We start from the raw sequence: 20556 nt of genomic DNA on the forward strand, positions 1-20556 counted from the left end.
CCCGTGAAAAGAAGAAAGAAAAATTACTTCTAGTCGTAAATCTCACGTTCAATCCAGCTCCGGTATGTTAATAATCAGCTCCGCCGTCTCGGTCGCCGTCGCTAGCCTCCGTTTAGCCACCTCCAGCTGGGAACACTCTAGGCCGCCATATTGCTCCTAGCTTACAGGCACTCAGTTGAGTAGGGGATTGTCCGTTCCGTTGATCGGGCTGCCGCCTCCAAATCAAACTAACAGCACCCCCTTTCCGCCAGACCCTTTTTCGCAGGGTCTGTGATCCCGTAGGACCGAAGAGAACCTATAAAAATGGTGGTGTTTGACGGAGCGCAGTTCCACACCGTCCGTTCAGTTCCTCAGTTGGCTCCGCCCCAACACTGTGCATGCGGTCCCCATCTTGTTTTCATTTTTTTTTTAATTTATTTTTTGGGGGGATTTTGTTTGGCACTATGCATGCACGAGCAAAGCATGCCCATGCAGCATGGGAGGAAGCAAACTGGCAATGAGGTAAGTAGGAACCCACCCCTTATTCCTATCCTTGTCAGTTTGATCTATATTTTATATTTATTTTATTTATTTATTCACTTTGTCCAATACAAATTGAAAGTTAAGGAGAATAAAAACATGTAGTAGTAAATATCAGGGAAGGGATAAAAGAAGAGATATGAGGATAGAATACATCAATGAAGAGTAGAGGAAGGATATATGGATGGGAGAAAAGATATATAAAATATAGGAGAGACAATTGGACAGGGGATGGAAGGCACCCTAGTGCACTTATGCTCGCCCCTTACTGACCTCTAAGGAATCTGGAGAAGTCAACCGTGGAAAGTCTAAGGGAAAAATGTTGGGGGTTGGGGGTTGACACCACGGAGTCTGGTAATGAGTTCCACGCTTCAACAACTCGATTGCTAATGTCATATTTTTTACAGTCAAGTTTGGAGCAATTAATATTAAGTTTGAACCTATTGCGTGCTCTTGTGTTATTGCGGTTGAAGCTGAAGTAGTTGTTGACAGGCAGGATGTTGCAGCATATGATCTTGTGGGCAATACTTAGATCATGTTTATGTCCTTACCTGTGGCCTTGTTATAAATAGGAACAAACCATAATTCATATATGAACAATAAAGATTTAACAAATAAGAGGTTGGAATTCTCAGCAATTTCCTTAAGAACATAAATGTAATGAAGAAAAGTGCAAGGTTGATTTTATTTTTCAATCTGTACACGCTTATTTCCACAATAGAATATTCCTACAAAGAAGGGCAAGATGATGAAAATAATGTGCTAGTTAAAAGTGATAACAATGAAAAGGATACAGGATAGTTGACTCAGAATAACAGAATATAGGGATCTTATGTCACATCTTGTAGGAACATACATCTATATTTATATAAGGGAAATATAAAACTAGCACTTTTCCCCCAGAAATAAATTTACTAGAATTAAAGGTGGTATCATTTGTATCATGGGACTAAGTAGTGACAATATTCCATATTTACCAAAAGCCTTATGCAAACCATGTATTTTCAGTATAAAAATGCTACACCTTGATACCTTTTTGGCATCTTCAGCTGTTAGAGAGCTTCCTTCAGCTTCTTCATTGGTGATCAATGAAATTCCTTCTAAAAGTAAGCAAGAAATTTACATTTAACCTTCTTCACATTAGCATAAACACATCAGATCAAAGTATCATAGACAGAAATCAAAATATTTTTCGAGATCCACATGACAGCGTCACTCATATATTGGCTAAGTACCATATACCTAATTCAGCTATTAAATAAATGTAACCCATTAACAATAATTTTTAAAAGCAAGGCATTCTGGTCTTCCACAGAACTATTCTATAATCCAGATTATCTGGATTAAAAATAATAAAATTAACTGAAGCAAATTGGCAAATTGGGAGAAAGACATTTTTACTCCTTCCATTTTATTAGATATGTTTACATTTTCCTTAAGAGATAAATCGATTTTGATCTGGCTTACTGCAGATTCCCCCTCCCCCCAACATCAGCCAGTTGCACCTCTACTACTAACATTTCTCTAGCCCAGCTGCTAACATCTTCAGAGGAGAGCCAAAACTGAATTAGGCTACAAATGTCACGACGCATATTCAAGAGATGAGAATAGTTATAACCACCCTCTAATTGATGGAAACTCCCTCCCTATATAAGTAACCAGATGTTTATGAATTTTGATTGCCTCTACAATTATTATGGGGAAACATCTGCTAGCTTGTTTGGGAAGCTGATTTTCTATTTTTATGATTTAGCACCTATATTTGATATACACCCAAGATTGACTGTCCTATGTTTTTAGCCAAATATTTCTTTCATACTCTTTAATTTATCATTAATATAAAAATCCTTTAGCTGGGAAGGATTTATATCAACTAAGTGGCTTTCTGTTTTGGGAATGCAAAATCTTTATGTATGTGCCTGTTAAAAACAAAAGCTATATGGGCATGAATGCTTGAGTTATTGTTTGCCATTTTTAAAATTAGCTTACACAAAACATTCTTTTGATTGATTATTCCCCACTTGATTGAAGCATAATTAACATGACACATAAATCTGCCATACCTCTATAAAAGCTTTCTGCATTACATCTATGAAAAATTTCCCTCATTCCATCTGGAGATGCCTACCCAAATTTCAATAAGCATGGGAACAAGAACGTGCAATAATACTTTTATTTTAAGTGGCTGGCCAAATGTAATAGGTAAATTATGATATGTTGTGCATAAAGAAGTACAAGCAGATCCAATGAATAGTGGGAGGATACCTCTGCTAAACAGTAAGTACAACAAAATACATAAGTACAAATTTATTCAAACATTCTGGCTACAGGTGATCCCCCCCCCCAAAAAAAAAATCCAATTCACTATACCCAAAACAAACATTCACAATGGAATATATTGTTTGAATGCTGCTTGCATGGAATATTTTGTTTAAATATTTTACCATTATAGTGAATGAACTGAATGCATCAAGTAATTTCTAGGGATGAAATACTATAATGCTTCTGTCTGTGGGATGCTTTTGATCTAGTGGCTGAACAGCAGAGGAACTGTTCTTTGCCAATTCCAGATGCTCCACAAATACCCTTTGGAATAGTGGAGAAAATGGAGCTAGGGATAATAATGGGGATGAAGGGATTAATGAAGCATTCCATGACTCACACCCCTTCTACCTGCAGGATAACACAATATGGATTGAAATGTTTTTATAATAGTACAGATTTTAATATTATAATTACTGGTAGCAGAATGATTATTATGTGCCCATTCCTTTCATAAAATTCATTGCACATCTGAACTGGTATTTAAAAATGGATACTTGCTATACATACATGTGTTTGGGGAGTACACGCACACATACAATAGGAAACAAAAGAGAATGGAATGGAATGGAATGGAACGGAACAGAACAGCCGAACAGAACAGAATAGAATTCTTTATTAACTAAGAGTGACACAAGGAATGTGTGTGTGTGCATGTGTGTGTGTGTATGTTTATGGGCATATATACACTGTTCAAAAAAATAAAGGGAACACTTAAACAACATAATATAACTGCAAGTAAATCAAACTTCTGTGAAATCAAGCTGTCCACTTAGGAAGCAACACTGACAATCAATTTCACATGCTGCTGTGCACATACAACTTTGTATAGGACAAAGTATTTAATGAGAATATTTCATTCAATCAGACCTAGGGTGTGTTATTTGAGTGTTCCCTTTATTTTTTTGAGCAGTATATATGTATATGTATTTCTGTGTGCATACACACATGTGCATACAAGAATACAAACAGACATCCCTATCTATCTATCTATCTATCTATCTATCTAATCTATCTATCTATCTATCTCTCTATCTATTTATCTTATCTATCTTATCTCTCTATCTCTATCTCTCTATCCTATCTAATCAATCTCTCTCTCTATCTTTTTATCTTATCTATCTTATCTCTCTATCTCTATCTCTACCTCTCTATCCTATCTATCTATCTTATCTCTCTCTCTCTCTCTCTCTATCTATCTATCTATTTATCTTATCTATCTTATCTCTATCTCTCTATCCTATCTATCTATCTTATCTCTCTCTCTCTTTCTCTCTCTCTCTCTCTATCTATCTTATCTCTCTATCTATCACTCTATCTCTCTGTCTCTCTATTTCTCTATCTCTCTAACTATCTATCCCTGTATGTGTGTATGTGTACACCAAGTCTACATCTGTCACCTAGACAATAAGATAGGTGTCTAAATATGATAAATAAATACAATAATTTTAAAATAATTGTTTTGAATAGAATTATTTTTCCTTCACATTTCTGATATGATTTAAATTAAATCTTGTCTTAATCTGCTGCATACCATAAACTAATATTTGACATACCTTGTATCATCATCTCCCAGAAATCTGCTAAGTTTTTGTCGTCCACCTTTTTTTTCAACGCCTCCAAAAAATCATTAAAGCACTGCACTTCTGACAGCTGACATGGTGACAGCAGCAAAGGAAGAAGAGAGGGAGACAGAAGTTAGCTTGACACCAAAGAGACACCTTATTCTTAATTCATTGTGATACTCTGAATGCAGGGGGCGTAGAAGAGAATTTCAAACCACCACGCAGACATTTGTCTGCTTGGATTCAAGCTTCTAGTATATAGTGAATCACAAAAGAAATGTGATTTATCAAATCATTTATCAAAGGAGCAGTGCTTCTTTGGTGGCTCGAACTAAGAAATTATTTTAGGTGAAATTTCTATTTCATCTAACAGTCACAGGTAATTGAAAATTTCAAGAAAGCTTGATCTGTTCCGAATATGGACCTCAGATTGAAAACGGAGCAAACCGTATCTTTTCTATCTCTAGCAATTTATAACCATTTCGTTCTGTGCATTTTTGATGCCACTTCAACAGTTTTCAATTTAAAAAAATGCATATCTCTTTGATCTTGGTTTCCAGAAAAGATATCCACGTTACCTTAATAGCGTCCTCTCTGAAAACTTTAATGCAATGGATGCTCTTCATATAAAACATCCCTCTGTTTTCCAAAAACTGGAAAATGTGTTTTATCAGCTGCTGACTAACTGGAAGACAAGAATCATAAAATTCAGATATATCATTTTGAATGTGTAAGCAGTACAATTTAATTTAATACATTTAAATTGTGCAATATATCGCAATGCTGATAACTCAAGCATTAACTTTAAGAAACCCATCCCTGGACTCTATCCTACTTTATAGCTTTTATCCTTCCCTTTTGCAAGAGAGGCTGTTGAGAATATAGTCAAACAGCAACATAAGACAGTCCTGGAGGAAGCACATTTCTTGGCCCCTGTTCAGCCAGAATTCAAATCAGGTTATAGTACCAAGATAACATTGATTACACGTGTTGATTACCTCTAGATAAACCAGGATGGTTGTTTCTATTCTGGCCCTCTTTGATTTCTCCGTGATTTTCAGTATGATTGATCATGGCATGGCTCAACCTAGGAGACTGAGAGTTTAGGGGGAAGTGTTTCAGTACTATTTGGGGGGGGGGGATAAATACCATTTGGTGATTTTAGATAGGGTGGGAGAGGGCAGCTATAAACCTCTGCTTTGAGTAGTTCTACATAACTTTACTCCCTCTACACTCATTTAGCATCTTATATGAGGCTACCGAGCAATGTCATCCAATAGCAGGGAATTGTATCATCGCTATGATCAAGTGTGTATCTGTGCCCCAGGCTGACAAATGATCCTATAAAGATGCTTCTGAGGTGTCTAGAATAAGGGTCTCCTCCAACCTTGGAAACTTTAAGAGTTAAGAACTTCAACTCCCAGAGTTCCTCAGCCAGAAAATCTGGCTGGGGAATTCTGGGAGTTGAAGTCCACAACTTTTAATTGGAGACCCCTGGTCTAGAACATGTAGGAGCCTGAGAATCGAGGAACAAGCTCAGGCTCAATCAAGGCAAGACTGAATGGCTGGGAGTTTGGAGTCTTCTCAGATATTACTAACTATAGTTTTGAATGGAGTACATCTTTCCAAGACCAAGCTAGTATGCAAGCGGTATTTAAGGAGTAGCTGACCGCCATGGTTAGAAAGGCCTTTGCTCAGTTCTATCTTTCTCCAATCATTTTTCCGAGTCTACGGAGAGGGGCGGCATACAAATCCAATAAATAAATAAATAAATTTCTGTTTGTCCCATGGTGTCTGATGCTGATCATTCATTAACACTGCAGAGACAGTTGTTGTCTGGGTGTTAGCTATGGGGTGAGTTCATCTTAATATTACAGTTGTATAATGTTTAAGTATATTCATCTAAAAAAAAGATGAAGATGTGCTATCACAACACTGAAGTTTTGAAAAAACACATCTGCCAATCTATGACTGTGAAGTCAAATTAGAGAGCCAACATAACTTACTTCTTTTGTTCAGATGCTTTAGAGCTAGATATATCTAAGATATTCTCAAAGGAAGGTAATGCAATAAAGGAAATTGCACAGTGTGGTAAATTTTCAAGAACAGACTCCCCTTATGATTGAAGAGAAGTTTTCCATCAATGCATGCTACCTGCTCTAACATATGCCAGTGAAACATGGACACTAACCTCACAATCGGCACACAAGCTATGAGTGGCACAAAGAGCCATGGAAAGATACATATTTGGCATTACAAGACAAGAAAGACAGACCTGTACATAGATTAGAGAACACACGAATGTATACGATATTGTCAACAGAGTAAAAAAACTGAAATGGAAATGGGCTGGTTACAAAGAACTAAAAAACTGATGGCAGGTGGACCAAGTCAGTCATAGGATGGCTCTCACTTGATAAAATGTGCCCATAAAAGAGTACTAAAACAAGATGGATCAATGACATAAGCTAGTACTGTGGGTCCTGTTGGCAACAAGGTGCTCTAGAGTGCCTCTGAAAACATGAATAGGTTCTTTCTTTCATCTGATTTTGATTTGTTATATTTTTTTAAAAAAATTAAAAATCAATAAGAAACTAGCCAACTACCAAAAAAACAAAAAGCTCTTGTCTTAGCATCAATTCCAGTGATGGCTTTGAAGCCCAGGTGAGTTTAGATTCTTAAAAAAAATTAAAAGTTGGCTGGCTACAACCAAGTAGCATCAAAAGTTAGATCAGAGTCCGAGGCAAAGTATTCCTCAAAGTTCCAATTTATTAACAGGGCCATGTTGGTAATTTGGATTAGACATCTACAATCTGAAACCCCTCCACCCAGGTGAAAGTTCAAGTCCTTGTCCCCATACCTCCAAGCCCATCACGTTGACCAATCTTTAACTGCCACTCTGGCAAGAATTCACCCATCTCCTTCTGCGCAGATGCAGGAGTGTGAAGACAAACAACAATGACTATATAGAAAAAAATTGCTATGGCTTCATAGAGACAGACAGCTCTTGTACAATTTCCCCTCCCAAATTCCCACAGTAAAGAGTCCGCATTAAAATACTATAAAGTGTGGCAGGATAAAGACCCCAGTTAAAATGGCAGAGTGTGGACAGTTGGAAGAAAACATAAGTTGGCCTTCTAATATTTTATGTGCTGTTAATTTTTTTCACCCCCACGACAACTATTTTATAAATAGACAAGCTCTGCAAGGCACTGAGAACACAAACCTCATGCTTTCAAAATTCCAAATAAACTGACTCGCAAAAATGTTTCCTAGACATACATATGCTACCAATCTTTGAAGGAGTTCAGTGTGGTTTTTTGCAAGGTATATAAATAACAATACAGTATTAATCTGGATCATCATTGATGGACAACGTCTAAGCAGCACCTTTCTTAATTTATGAAGCATTGTTAAATCACAGACAGCCATCATCAGAGAAGGGAACATAAGCACAGAAAGCAAATAGCTAGAAAACGTATGCTTGTAAAATTAGCCAACATTGTGACACTCAATATGCTAGCATCCAGACAGTTATTTGGATCTAGATAGATTTTCCTCTGTTTACTAAGTTAAATTTGCCACTCCATCTCATTATATTTTACACTATTCCTAAAAGTCACACAAAATATCTATGAGAAATCTATTCAGGAGCAAAAGGATAAGGAAGATAGGAAAAGTTTTATTCTAAGATCAGAAAAAATTTCATTGACAGGAAATCTGTTAGAATCAAGGCCAGGGGAGTACCAATCAAAAAATTGTCCCCAACTGCACTCAAAATGAATGAATAATCTTTTGCCCAACAACTATTTAAAAGCAAAATGCTAAACAAAACAGAAATGTATTTCTTTTTATATTTTTATTCTGCAACATGAGCAAAGAGGAAAGATCTTCTTGTATGGCTTAACTAATAGAGCAATTCAGCTAATCTGAATTGAAAGGGCAAAATGAGACCTGAAACACACAGAGGCACAGAAGTATATGTATACGGTTACCAGATCTATTTTCCAGGAGTAATGGTTAATTTTGTAATGCTACACTTTTGAATTATGCTAAATAAGTGATGAGTAATCATTACTTTCTCAAATGTAGTGTGTAGTTCACAAGTTCTATCACCTTGGGTCTCTCATCAGAAAAGTTGGCAGAAAATCATCCAGTAAAAGTGCCAAACACTTCTAACTTCACAAATTAAATCTAGGTATCCAAGCAAGCATAACAGTAAGCTAATCCATAAATAGGCTTCTGTGCATGAATAACACAGACTACAGTGTTCCCTCGATTTCCGCGGGGGATGCGTTCCGAGACCACCCGCGAAAGTCGAATTTCCGCGAAGTAGAGATGCGGAAGTAAATACACAATTTTTTTGGTTATGGACAGTATTACAAGCCTTCCCTTAACACTTTAAGCCCCTAAATTACCATTTCCCATTCCCTTAACAACCATTTACTCACAATTATTACTGGTACTCACCATTGAATAAGGCACTTAGTGATCCTGATATTTATAAACATAATTATTTATTAACAATATTTTTTTTTTGTTATTTATTTGCAAAAATTATTAGTTTAGCGATGAAGTATGACATCATCAGATGGGAAAAACCATGGTATAGGAAAAAAAACGTGAAGTATTTTTTAATTAATATTTTTTGAAAAACCGTGGTATAGGCTATTTACAAAGTTCGAACCCGCGAAAATCAAGGGAACACTGTATTAACATTCTCTCTTTACAGGATGGGCTATACCAAGTTCCATGTACGCAAAAGACATTGTTGTTTCTGTTAATTGTAAAAGAGTGTTGTATTATAACAGAGCAATTGATGGCAACCATCATTCCGTCTCTGTCCTAACATCCCCCTGTATTCATAACCATGTTTATACATTTAATGTATTCACAATCATGTTTATACTTTTTCTGTAATCTTATGCTTGACAAAATAAAATAAAATAAAATAAAATAATAAAATAAAATAAAATAAAATATAGATCTGTGAGGAAGACATCTTCCAAATTTTTGGCTTGCAGAAAGTATTGCAGTTAATTATTAGATGAAACCTTTGGACCTCAGCTCTTGCAGCTGCTTAGAATGACCAAGCCGTCAATTAGTAAGCAATACTGACAGGCCTTCACAAAGGATTTAATTAAATTTTAGAGATTGGCCTGGCCAGCTGTGTTCATGGCTCTTCAGATTGAATCCTGAAAGTTAAAGCTTCCAAACAGATCTAGACACTTCCCGAAACAATTAAGGGTATTTGTGAGTCATCCTATAGAAACAGAGTTGTTTTTGTCCACAAAAAAACAGAAAATAATAGCTTTCATGTTGGCTTTTTACTTTGTCAAATAAACAACAGTTACAAAACTGACAGGGAATGAAATAAGCTATCTTGACACATATGCAATAGCTGCAGATCCCCTCCTTTTAAATAATAAATTTAATCTTTATAATTGCTACAACAAATTTAACTGCATAATGAATACACACAATTTCATAGAAAGCTACTTCTCACAATTATTATTTTATTGTGCTTAATACGTCTGCCTGTCTTTTTCCCCCAAATACCATTATAGAACGCCACAGTTCAAAACAAAAATATAGCTATGTCATATGTAACAAACCAAACAATCCACATTTTAAAATACTGTGTATTACAGTAAAAATATTTTCCAAAATATAATTGCTTGGTAAAAACCATTGTTGCAAAATAGTATTAGAGGGTTTTTTGTACTGCAGGAAACTATGCCAGTTCTACAGTAGGGGTGACATTATTAGTCACTCTGTGAATGGGCAGTATAAATATATAAGAAATATCTAAATTCAATAATAACCTGTCACTCCAAGGAGCTTGTCCATCACTAAAATCACAGGACAAAACAAAAAACAAAAACTGTCTCTGATGAATCCCTAGAATTCACTGGAGCACCATTTGAAGCAACCAATGTAGGGCACGTACATATTAATCCATATTAACTAGAAGCTAATTCGGGGACCATAACACTTATTTTGTAACACTTAATGTGATCCAATAATGGCAGCAACTATACTGACCTGCAGCAAAAAGAAACTGGGCCAGGATGTACCAATGCTGCTTCCTTTATAGCAGTCAGATTCTTTCTTTTAAAAGTTCGTTCCCCTCCATACCTAATGATCCTGTCATAAATTATAATTTCTTATAAACTGCAGCAATAAAAATGAAATCCTGCTGGTTTCTCCCCCGTCCTCCCCTCTATTTTTAGAGCGCTGCCTCTTCGATGATGTGTTAAATTAAAACCCCAGGCATCAGGAAAGTATAAAAGTCTTTATTGTGAAGGCACTCCCAATTGTCAATGAATTTTCAAGTTCGTTTTGATCCACCGACTTCCCCATTGAAGAAGCTCCAGTGATGGGTTGCTGCCGATTCTTTAGAACTAGTAACGGAAATTTGGCGCCACTCACTGAACTGGCAACGATGACTGGCGGTCGGTCCACCCTCCCAAACCAGTCCCCCGGTTGCTGTGGATTGCAAAAAAAAACCCTGGTGGGGGGTCATTTCCGGGAAGTGGCACGCACGCACAAAACGTGCACTTCCATCATGATGAGAACAGGTGGGGAAGAACCCACCCCTGAGTTGCTCCCTTTCTGAAGAATACTTAGCCATTTAAATGACAGCATCCTTTGTAGCTACTTTTTGAAACTGAACCCTGGAACCGTATAATTCACTCTAGGTATTTTTTTAAAAAGGGGAAACAATTTGATTGTTTCAATCCACTGTGAAGTAGGCTAACATGACTCCAACAGAAACTTCGGTCCATTTTTGAATCTTTCAGGAAAGCGGGTGGGTGAAGGAAGCTGAAGACCTGTTGAACACCAATTCAAATTAATGACATCAGTAATACTGGAAGAATTTTCCTTGACAATAGTTGATATAGATTTAGACTAGGATTAGTCTGGAATGAGAAATAATAAACACATTATGTTTATTATATTTATTAAATAAGTATATTTATTATATGCTAAATAAATAAGTATATTTATTATATGCTAAATAAATAAGTATATTTATTATAGTTATTATTATTGATCATCGCACAATCAGCCAGATGTTCAGACTGGGTTTGGCATTTTTGTCTAACTATCGAGTCCTTACAAAGGACCTGGGATAGGCAGATAATAATAATTAATTTAATAATAATTTATTAGATTTGTATGCCGCCCGACTCCGAGGACTCGGAGCAGCTCACAACAATAAAACATCATATACAAATCCAATGTTAAAACAGTCTTTAAAAAAACCCTATTAAAACAGTCATACAGCCCAAACACACCATCTATAAAATCAAAGGCAGCTAAGGATATATCAGTTCCTCCATGCCTGGCGACATAGATGAGTTTTCAAAAGTTTGCGAAAGGCAAGGAGTGTGGGGGCAGTCCTAATCTCCAGGGGGAGCTGATTCGAGGGCTGAGGCCGCCACAGAGAAGGCTCTTCCCCTGGGTCCCTCCAGACGGCATTGTTTCGTCGACGGGACCCAGAGAAAGCCAACTCTGTGGGACCTAATCGGTCGCTGGGATTCGTGCAGCAGCAGGTGGTCCCAGAGGATCTGGATGTTTGATGGTGTTACAGATATCGTCGCAGGATGTTCGAAGTGAAGCCACCTTCTGCAACTGATGGCAAATTTGCCAATGCCTATGGTGTTCAAGTGAGGCTTCAGTTGTTTTGGGATTGCACCCAAGGCGCCCATTACTATTGATTCTACCCTCGCTTGCCTTTGCCATAGTCATCCTAGGTCTTTTATTTTGTTATCTTCTCCAGTTCTTACTCTTCTATTCTGCTGTCTCCAGGCACTGCCAAATCCACTATCTAGACTTTTTTGTCTTTCTTATCGACAACTGTTAAGTCTGGGATGTTATGTGGCTGGTGCCTATCTCTCTGTCTGTCTGTTTGTCTGAATTCTGAAATCCCAGAGCAAATTAACTTCTTCATTTTTATGACTTTTTCTATTTTATGGTCTCATCAGTTCTTGCTTACAGGCAAATGATATTCCAATGCAATTTTGTTGCTACTTTGTCATGCTGCTGCTTGTAGTCAATCTGTGTAGTCTTCTTGCAGCAGCTTACCAGTGTAGTCCACTGTTTCTTCAGCTGTTGCTGCCTTTTCCATTCTGGCTTTGTATACATTTGTCCTCAAGGCTTGGGCTTGTGCACCCAGGATTAATCCCTCGCAGGGGTGGGTTCTAACTTACCTCGCCGGCAGTTCGTTTCCTCCCGCACCACATGTGTGTGCATGTTGCATGCTGCACGTCCATGCCATGGCACTTAATGTACGCACAAATGCACGCGCAATGCCAAAAACCCAGCTTATACGCATGCACAGAAGCAAAACAGAAGATGGCAGCGCCTATGGCACCAAGAAAGCCAATTCAGGGTGTGTCCAGCCAGCGATTGCTCCTAGTTCAGCAAGTGAGAGGAAATTTCTGTTACTGGTTCTATAGAACTGGTCCAAAACAGGAGCAACCCACCTCTGATCTCTCAGTCTCTTTCTTTCCTGCCCTTAGCCATTGCCAGGTCTTATTGTTGCAGTAGTAATAGTTGTTGCTGTTGTTAAACTCTTACGCTAGTAACAAGTGTTTGAGGAGGGGGGGAGTTGGTTTATTGGTTATGTGCCATCAGGTTGTTGTCACCTCTTCGCAAATAGTGTAGATCTCCTCCAGCATAATCTCTTCCTAACTTGGTATTGCTAACCTGGTCCTTCAGCTCTTCCAATCATGCACTGATAGCCACCATAACTGACTCCATTCACCTTGCTGCTGGTCAGCCTCGTCTTTTTCCTCCCACCAGCATTAGAGTTCTTCCAAAGAGATAGCGCTTTGCATATTGCGTCCAAATTTTTGTTTAAACTGGCTTATATTCTATTTTACTGATTTACCCATACTATGCTTAGTTTTCAGTGCACACTAAGTAAAATTATTACCGCTTGTCAGTACACGAGTTTATATTTTTACCCCTAACTAGAAATAAAGATATGTTTCTGAAATCCATATGGTTCTCACTTCTTGGATTTTCTACCTGTATTAGGCCTGGCAACAATCTTGAACACTGTGGGAGCAAATCCCCAGACAGAAGTACAGTGAGCCAATTAAAACAGTGTCTCTTTGAAATGACTCCTTTGAAATCTGGCCTGTGAAGCTTCTTTCTTGCCATCACTGAACTTCTGATCTCCCACTTCCTTCCCATAGTCTCTGAAATAGGCCTTTCATAGCTGTCTAGGGTTTCATGTGTTGCCCTACCACTACGTAGGACCTCTGGCAAGCCACAAGTGATCATTTGTGCTCTCATATTGATCCCCACTGACCACAGGGATAACTTACGGAGTGGACAATTTATTCCCTATTGGCATCAGCTCCCTTTCTTCACTTGGCAGGCTAAGGATGGCAAACTTCCAACTAGTTGTCAGGGGTTACAAGAATTACCAAAATCCACTGCTGTTCTTGGCCACTTCACTTCTAATGCCTCATGAGGATCTCTCTAGTTGCCCTGTTGTTCTAATGCCAGGAGCCTGTTCAATTAGGAATTCTTAACAGTCCTTTCCAACACATCTGTTTTACTTTCACTCTTGGCTTAGGTTCTTCCAATTCTCCTCCTGCCTCCTTTCACATCCAACCCGGTGCTTTATTTCTAATCCTCCAATTCTCATCGGTTTTGCCATCCACTCAATTATCTGTGTTAAGCCCTCTTACTTTATCACGCTGTCTGGTTATGTTCATTTATTTGTGACAAATGAGGGGCTTTGTGTTGTATTCCTCCATCACTCTATTACTTCTGCCTAGCAATCTTCTATCTCCTTAGAGGCTTCTTAACACTTGTCCCTTTATAAGCACTTCCTGTGCTCAGTCTAAGAATCTTTTCTCTTTCCTGTTGAGTGGATGGTAGACACTTTACATCTTCTTCCAGTGTAATGTACTTAAAGCGATGACAAACCATTCAATTCCTAGGTGAATTCAGTCTTCAGAAAACTCAACAGGTAGATTTTTCTTCACACGAAGTTCTATTCGTCATGGTTTAGACATGATGTTGCCATCATGTCATGTTTTGTGATGTTTTCCCCTTTGTGGAGCTGGGGTGAGCATGCCCTGCGTGTGATGGATCCGGTCCGTGGCCTGCCACTTTGACCCCTCTGTTTTAGACTAAGAAGAGGGTTTGGGGTTTTTTTTAAATCAAACTCATGTTTCAACTTTGTTCAAGGATTCCTTGGAAAGTCACCATAGTTTTGTTGATAATAATGATCAATAATGGTAAGCAAACTGCTCTGAAACTTGTTTTCAATTATTAACATTACCCTATCCTTCACAAGTTATGTACTTGTGAAGGCATTTTTAATACATTTTGGACATCTCCTTGGTGCCACAAAGCCAAAACTGGATTAGTAGGTTCTCTGCAGAAATTCAGGGTCCATATGTCAGATGAAACACCCCATGCTGAAACTCTGTCTCTATATATAATCAGAAAAAAGAAAGCTGGAGCCCTGAGATGAATTTCCAAAGCCATCTACAAGCAAAGGCCTCAAATCTCTATTAGAGCATTTAGAAAAGACAAAATAAAAAGATATGAAAAAGTGAATAAGGCATCACCCATTTCTTGTTCCAGCCTCTCATCAATGGTACCATCCTCTTAGTAGATGTGCAGGTAGTGCCAAGGTTCCAAACAGCATCCGAGAATTAAATCAGAGTCTGACGCATAGCCATCCTCAAAGTTCCAATTTATTAACAGAGCCATGTTAGCAACATCTTGGAGAAACCCGAATCTCAACCCAGTTTCAAGTTCATCCCCTATTCCCACACATGATCCACTTTGGTTTTGACAGCATGTCTGATCCTCCCATCAACTTCAAGGCAGGTGCTAAACAAAGGATGACCTTAAGTATCTAGAAGGAATTTGTTATGGCTAGTACTCTAATTCCTCATGCAACCGCCTCTCCTAAATTCCCACATTCTACATCCTATTATGTGGCAGGCCAAAATCTCCAACTCAAATGATGGCTTCGGGCTGACAGGTAGTTCTAGAGAAGAAGAAAAAAAAGATTCCCTAATCTGACTTTTAAAAGTCAATTGGTATTCTTCCATTTTACCTCTACTCTCAATTTGTCCCTTTGGATCTTACTCACAAGTTTATGGTCTTAATCGCAAGTTTACGGTCTCACACATTTTTTCAGCTCCCAGCAAACCTGCATGAATCTCGTTTAGAGCTCTAAAATTGTCTTTAAAATGTTAAAACAACTCTCCTTAAATTAAGGGCTTTTATACATGAAGGGCTTGTCAGTCACCATAGCTGATTTCCAATTGGTGACACAATGACATGGCCTACACAAGCAGTGTAGATCATGTGAAATCGAATCTAGCAATTACAGATAGGCATGGCACTAGGAAACATTTGCTAAAATTATTAAAACACTGTCCTCTACCTCTTACCACATAGTAGCTGAGAAAGCTTCACAAATATTGAGTCCAGGACAACACATCTATCACCACTTCTTTGCATTTTTAAGATACTTCTCCCTGAAATCAATTCACACATATACTATTTTCCAGGATGCCATAGAACTCAGTGCATCAATTTGCCTTTCATCTTATTCCAGTGTCACAAGAAGCAGCATTGCTTTGCTAACCTTAGCTGATCTTGAAAAGCATTAAAAAAAGCCCTGGTTAATAAGTTGTAATATGACTAGGAAACGAAAGAAAGAAAGAAATCACTCAAGAAGAACATTGCCAGGAAAACAACATAGGCACATTCGGATAGTTACCAGAGTTGGCTTTCAATCTGAGAGATTCGTTACTGTTACCTTATTTCACTGCCTGTCCTCCAACCTGCATGTATTTCCCCCATGGTTGCTTTCCACATCATGCTAATCTATTGCTACTATTTAACCCAGGGGTCCCCAACCACCGGTCCGCGGACCAGTACCGGGCCGCAGGGCATGTTGCACCGGTCCGTGGAGTCAGCAGCTGCCGGCCCTCATGCCGCCACTCCCTCCCTCCAGCGCTTCGCCTCCCGCCGGGCAAGAGGCCTCGGGAGGCAGGTTTTGCCGGCCACAGGACGATGGATGGGACAGAGGGGCGGGAAGGACCGAGAGGCTCAAGCCTCTTTTGGCTTCTGCCGCGGGGCGCTTTTGCATTTTTGGCTGGGGGGAGGCAGGAGGGCCAGCCTGACCCCCTCTCTCCAGCGCTTAGCTCCCGCTGGGCAAGAGGGCTTGGGAGGCAGGTTCTGCCGGCCACAGGACGATGGCGGGAAAGAGGGGCGGGGAGGACCAGCACCCCCATGCTTAATCCCGCCCCCCAACCACGCCCCTTTCCGCCCCCACTGGGCCATAGAAAAATTGTCTTGCTGAAACTGGTCCCTGGTGGAAAAAATGTTGGGGACCACTGATTTAACCTACCTCCAGTTCAGTTTGGTCCACTTGACCTATTTTCATGGCTTTCAAAGCTACTGAAAACAAATCCAATGTATTATTTTCAACCCAGCATCAGATTGTGTCTGATGACATTTTAGCAACAGTGCACATGTTGGACTACTGCGCGATCACTTTATTTACTTTAGAAATGTATGAGGCTGCCTAATTCTGCGATGACTTTGGGCAACACAAAAACAATCATACAATCTTTAAGATACAAAAAAGTGGATGGGTGGATGGGGGGGAAAGTACCCGAAGACAGTCAAACATGCAGAACCTGCCACTCACTTGAACCCAGTCAGATTAGAACAGAGGCAGGGTAAGTATGGATTTTAATTTTGAAATTTATGGTTTAACGTGTTATAGAAAAAGGGGCGTCTGTAATATGGTAAATGATTTAGCTTTACTAGATAAATGGTCAAAGCAATGGAAACTGCAGTTTAATGTTTCCAAATGTAAAATTATGCACTTGGGGAAAAGGAATCCTCAATCTGAGTATTGTATTGGCAGTTCTGTGTTAGCAAAAACTTCAGAAGAAAAGGATTTAGGGGTAGTGATTTCTGACAGTCTCAAAATGGGTGAACAGTGCAATCAGGCAGTAGGGAAAGCAAGTAGGATGCTTGGCTGCATAGCTAGAGGTATAACAAGCAGGAAGAGGGAGAGTATGATCCCACTATATAGAGTGCTGGTGAGATCACATTTGGAATACTGTGTTCAGTTCTGGAGACCTCACCTACAAAAAGATATTGACAAAATTGAATGGGTCCAAAGATGGGCTACAAGAATGGTGGAAGGTCTTAAGCATAAAACCTATCAGGAAAGACTTAATGAACTCAATCTGTATAGTCTGGAGGACAGAAGGAAAAGGGGGGACATGATCGAAACATTTAAATATGTTAAAGGGTTAAATAAGGTACAGGAGGGAAGTGTTTTAAATAGGAAAGTGAACACAAGAACAAGGGGACACAATCTGAAGTTAGTTGGGGGAAAGATCAAAAGCAACATGAGAAAATATTATTTTACTGAAAGAGTAGTAGATCCTTGGAACAAACTTCCAGCAGACATGGTAGATAAATCCACAGTAACTAAATTTAAACATGCCTGGGATAAACATATATCCATCCTAAGATAAAATACAGAAAATAGTATAAGGGCAGATTAGATGGACCATGAGGTCTAATTACCCACCCACTAGGGCTGAGTTCATCCCAGTTGAGACCAGTTCATCTGAACCCGGTAGCGACTGGCTGGTGATGTCACAATGGGCGCCGCCATCTTTTCTGAATTTTTTTTAAAAAATTGCCGGATTTTTCATTACTGCACATGCGCGCACCCATACAGCATAGAAACATAGAAGATTGACGACAGAAAAAGACCTCATGGTCCATCTAGTCTTCCCTTATACTATTTCTTGTATTTTATCTTAGGATGGATATATGTTTATCCCAGGCATGTTTAAATTCAGTTACTGTGGATTTACCGACCACGTCTGCTGGAAGTTTGTTCCAAGGATCTACTACTCTTTCAGTGAAATAATATTTTCTCACGTTGCTTTTGATCTTTCCCCCAACTAACTTCAGATTGTGTCCCCTTGTTCTTGTGTTCACTTTCCTATTGAAAACACTTCTCTCCTGAACCTTATTTAACCCATTAACATATTAGATTAGATTAAATTTATTGGCTTTATATGCCGCCCCTCTCCGCAGACTCGGGGCAGCTCACAACAATGGCAAAAATAGTACATAGTAACAAATCTAATATTTAGAAATCTAATTTACAGTTTTAAGTTAAAAAGTCCATAAAAGCAACCCCAATACAGTATATGTAAAAAACAAGCACACAATCAATCATAGACCAAAACTACATGGGCAAGGGGGAGATGTTTCAATTCCCCCATGCCTGACGGCACAGGTGGGTTTTAAGGAGTTTACGAAAGGCAAGGAGGGTGGGGGCAATCCTAATCTCTGGGGGGAGCTGGTTCCAGAGGGTCGGAGCCACCACAGAGAAGGCTCTTCCCCTGGGTCCCGCCAGACGACATTGTGTAGTCGATGGGACCAGGAGAAGACCAACTGTGTGGGACCTAACCAGTCGCTGGGATTCGTGCAGCAGAAGGCGGTCCCGGATAAATGTTTCGATCATGTCCCCCCTTTCCCTTCTGTCCTCCAAACTATACAGATTGAGTTCATTAAGTCTTTCCTGAAACGTTTTATGCTTAAGACCTTCCACCATTTTTGTAGCCCGTCTTTGGACCCGTTCAATTTTATCAACATCTTTTTGTTGATGAGGTCTCCAGAACTGAACACAGTTCTCCAAATGTGGTCTCACCAGCGCTCTATACAGCGGGATCACTGTCTCCCTCTTCCTGCTTGAAAGGGAATGAACTGTCAGCGAGGTAAATTGGAACCCACCCTTGCCACCCACCTACCATTATTACCCTTCAGGACCATTTGAGAGTCAGGACCTGCTAAAGTATCTTAAAAGTTTACCCTAGTCCATACTTAAAAATTTTATGCCGCCCCGAGTCTACGGAGAGGGGCGGCATACAAATTTAATTAATAATAATAATAATAATAATAATAATAATAATAATAATAATAAAGAGGCTGCAAAAGAGGGAACATGTGCATGTTTGAGAAGCACACCAGAAATATTTTGTACAGTTAAATGTATTCCCAGGTTATGGACAAGGGAGATTTCTTTTTAAAGAAAAATGTATTTCCACCCTTTTTACATTTCCCCCCACATAAAATGGAAAAAGCCAACCTGATTAATTGCATCCTTAAGATAATAATGAAAATACATTAGTGCAGGAAGCTGACATAATGTATTTTTAGTTCATTTTATTTGAAGCTAAGTTTCTCTATTTATAATGTAACATTCTCATTTACTGAATAGGAATCTTTAAGAATATCACCGTATTCTTTTTCTTAATGAGAAGGTGATCACAATTGACAGAAGCTTCCTTGTAATTATAAACCATTCTGCGAATTATTGGTAAATTAGTGTTAGGTATGCAAGGCATTCAAGCACAGGCATCAAATGCTTCTGAGACAGCTGAGCAGTTTCCCATTATTGAATTTACTTTAATAAATGCATGTTAAAAATGCCCTTGTCTTCCAGATCTAATCATCCTAATGCTCTATTTATTTCATTAGCCAAGCCTTTGTGTATGTGCACATTAAACCTTGCATTTCAATGAACCACATTTCTGCTGCTTGATTTGATTAAAATAGCAGCAGTTCCAGGAGTACACCATATTTGTGTACTCTTGCGGATCAGATGGAGAGACAAATTGCAAAAAGGGGCGGGAAGAGGAAGCTTTGGGGAGTGTGCCACCACTTTTATGTATGCAGAAAACTAAACTATCATAAATTAATCTCATTATAAAAGTAAAAATAAATATAAAGTAAATCTTGGGGTACACAGAGGAGCCCAGAGCTGTGAGGCTGGTTAGTGCTATGAAAGTCTTCCCTTTGCCCTTTAATTTTTGACTTAATCATCCTTGCTTCTTTTTATGTACTGTTTTTAAGTTTTAATATTTTACTTGTACACTACCCAGAGTACCAATTTGAAGCAATTCTTACTTAAAATGATGTCCTCATAATGTAGACATTATCCTTAATCAACTGGTTAAGTCACGTTTTAAATTTTATAAAAATAATATATACTGCTCAAAAAAATAATAAAGGGAACCCTCAAATAACACATCCTAGATCTGAATGAAATGAAATA

At 38.7% G+C, this 20556-nt stretch overlaps 1 protein-coding gene across 1 annotated transcript in view; it reads right to left on the reverse strand.

The window, feature by feature from the left end:
- The window catches only part of XRCC5 (X-ray repair cross complementing 5), a 99421-nt gene that overhangs the window by 24813 nt on the left and 54052 nt on the right, over positions 1–20556 (reverse strand). Inside the window, exons 17-19 of the mRNA XM_070729829.1 lie at positions 4985–5091; positions 4398–4494; positions 1552–1619 (exon numbers count right to left, since the gene is read on the reverse strand). Of these exons, the coding sequence (XP_070585930.1) occupies positions 1552–1619; positions 4398–4494; positions 4985–5091 (272 nt within the window). The remainder of the gene's footprint in view (positions 1–1551; positions 1620–4397; positions 4495–4984; positions 5092–20556) is intronic.

This window comes from Erythrolamprus reginae, chromosome 1 (assembly GCF_031021105.1).
Source record: "Erythrolamprus reginae isolate rEryReg1 chromosome 1, rEryReg1.hap1, whole genome shotgun sequence".
NCBI classification, from domain to species: domain Eukaryota; kingdom Metazoa; phylum Chordata; class Lepidosauria; order Squamata; family Dipsadidae; genus Erythrolamprus; species Erythrolamprus reginae.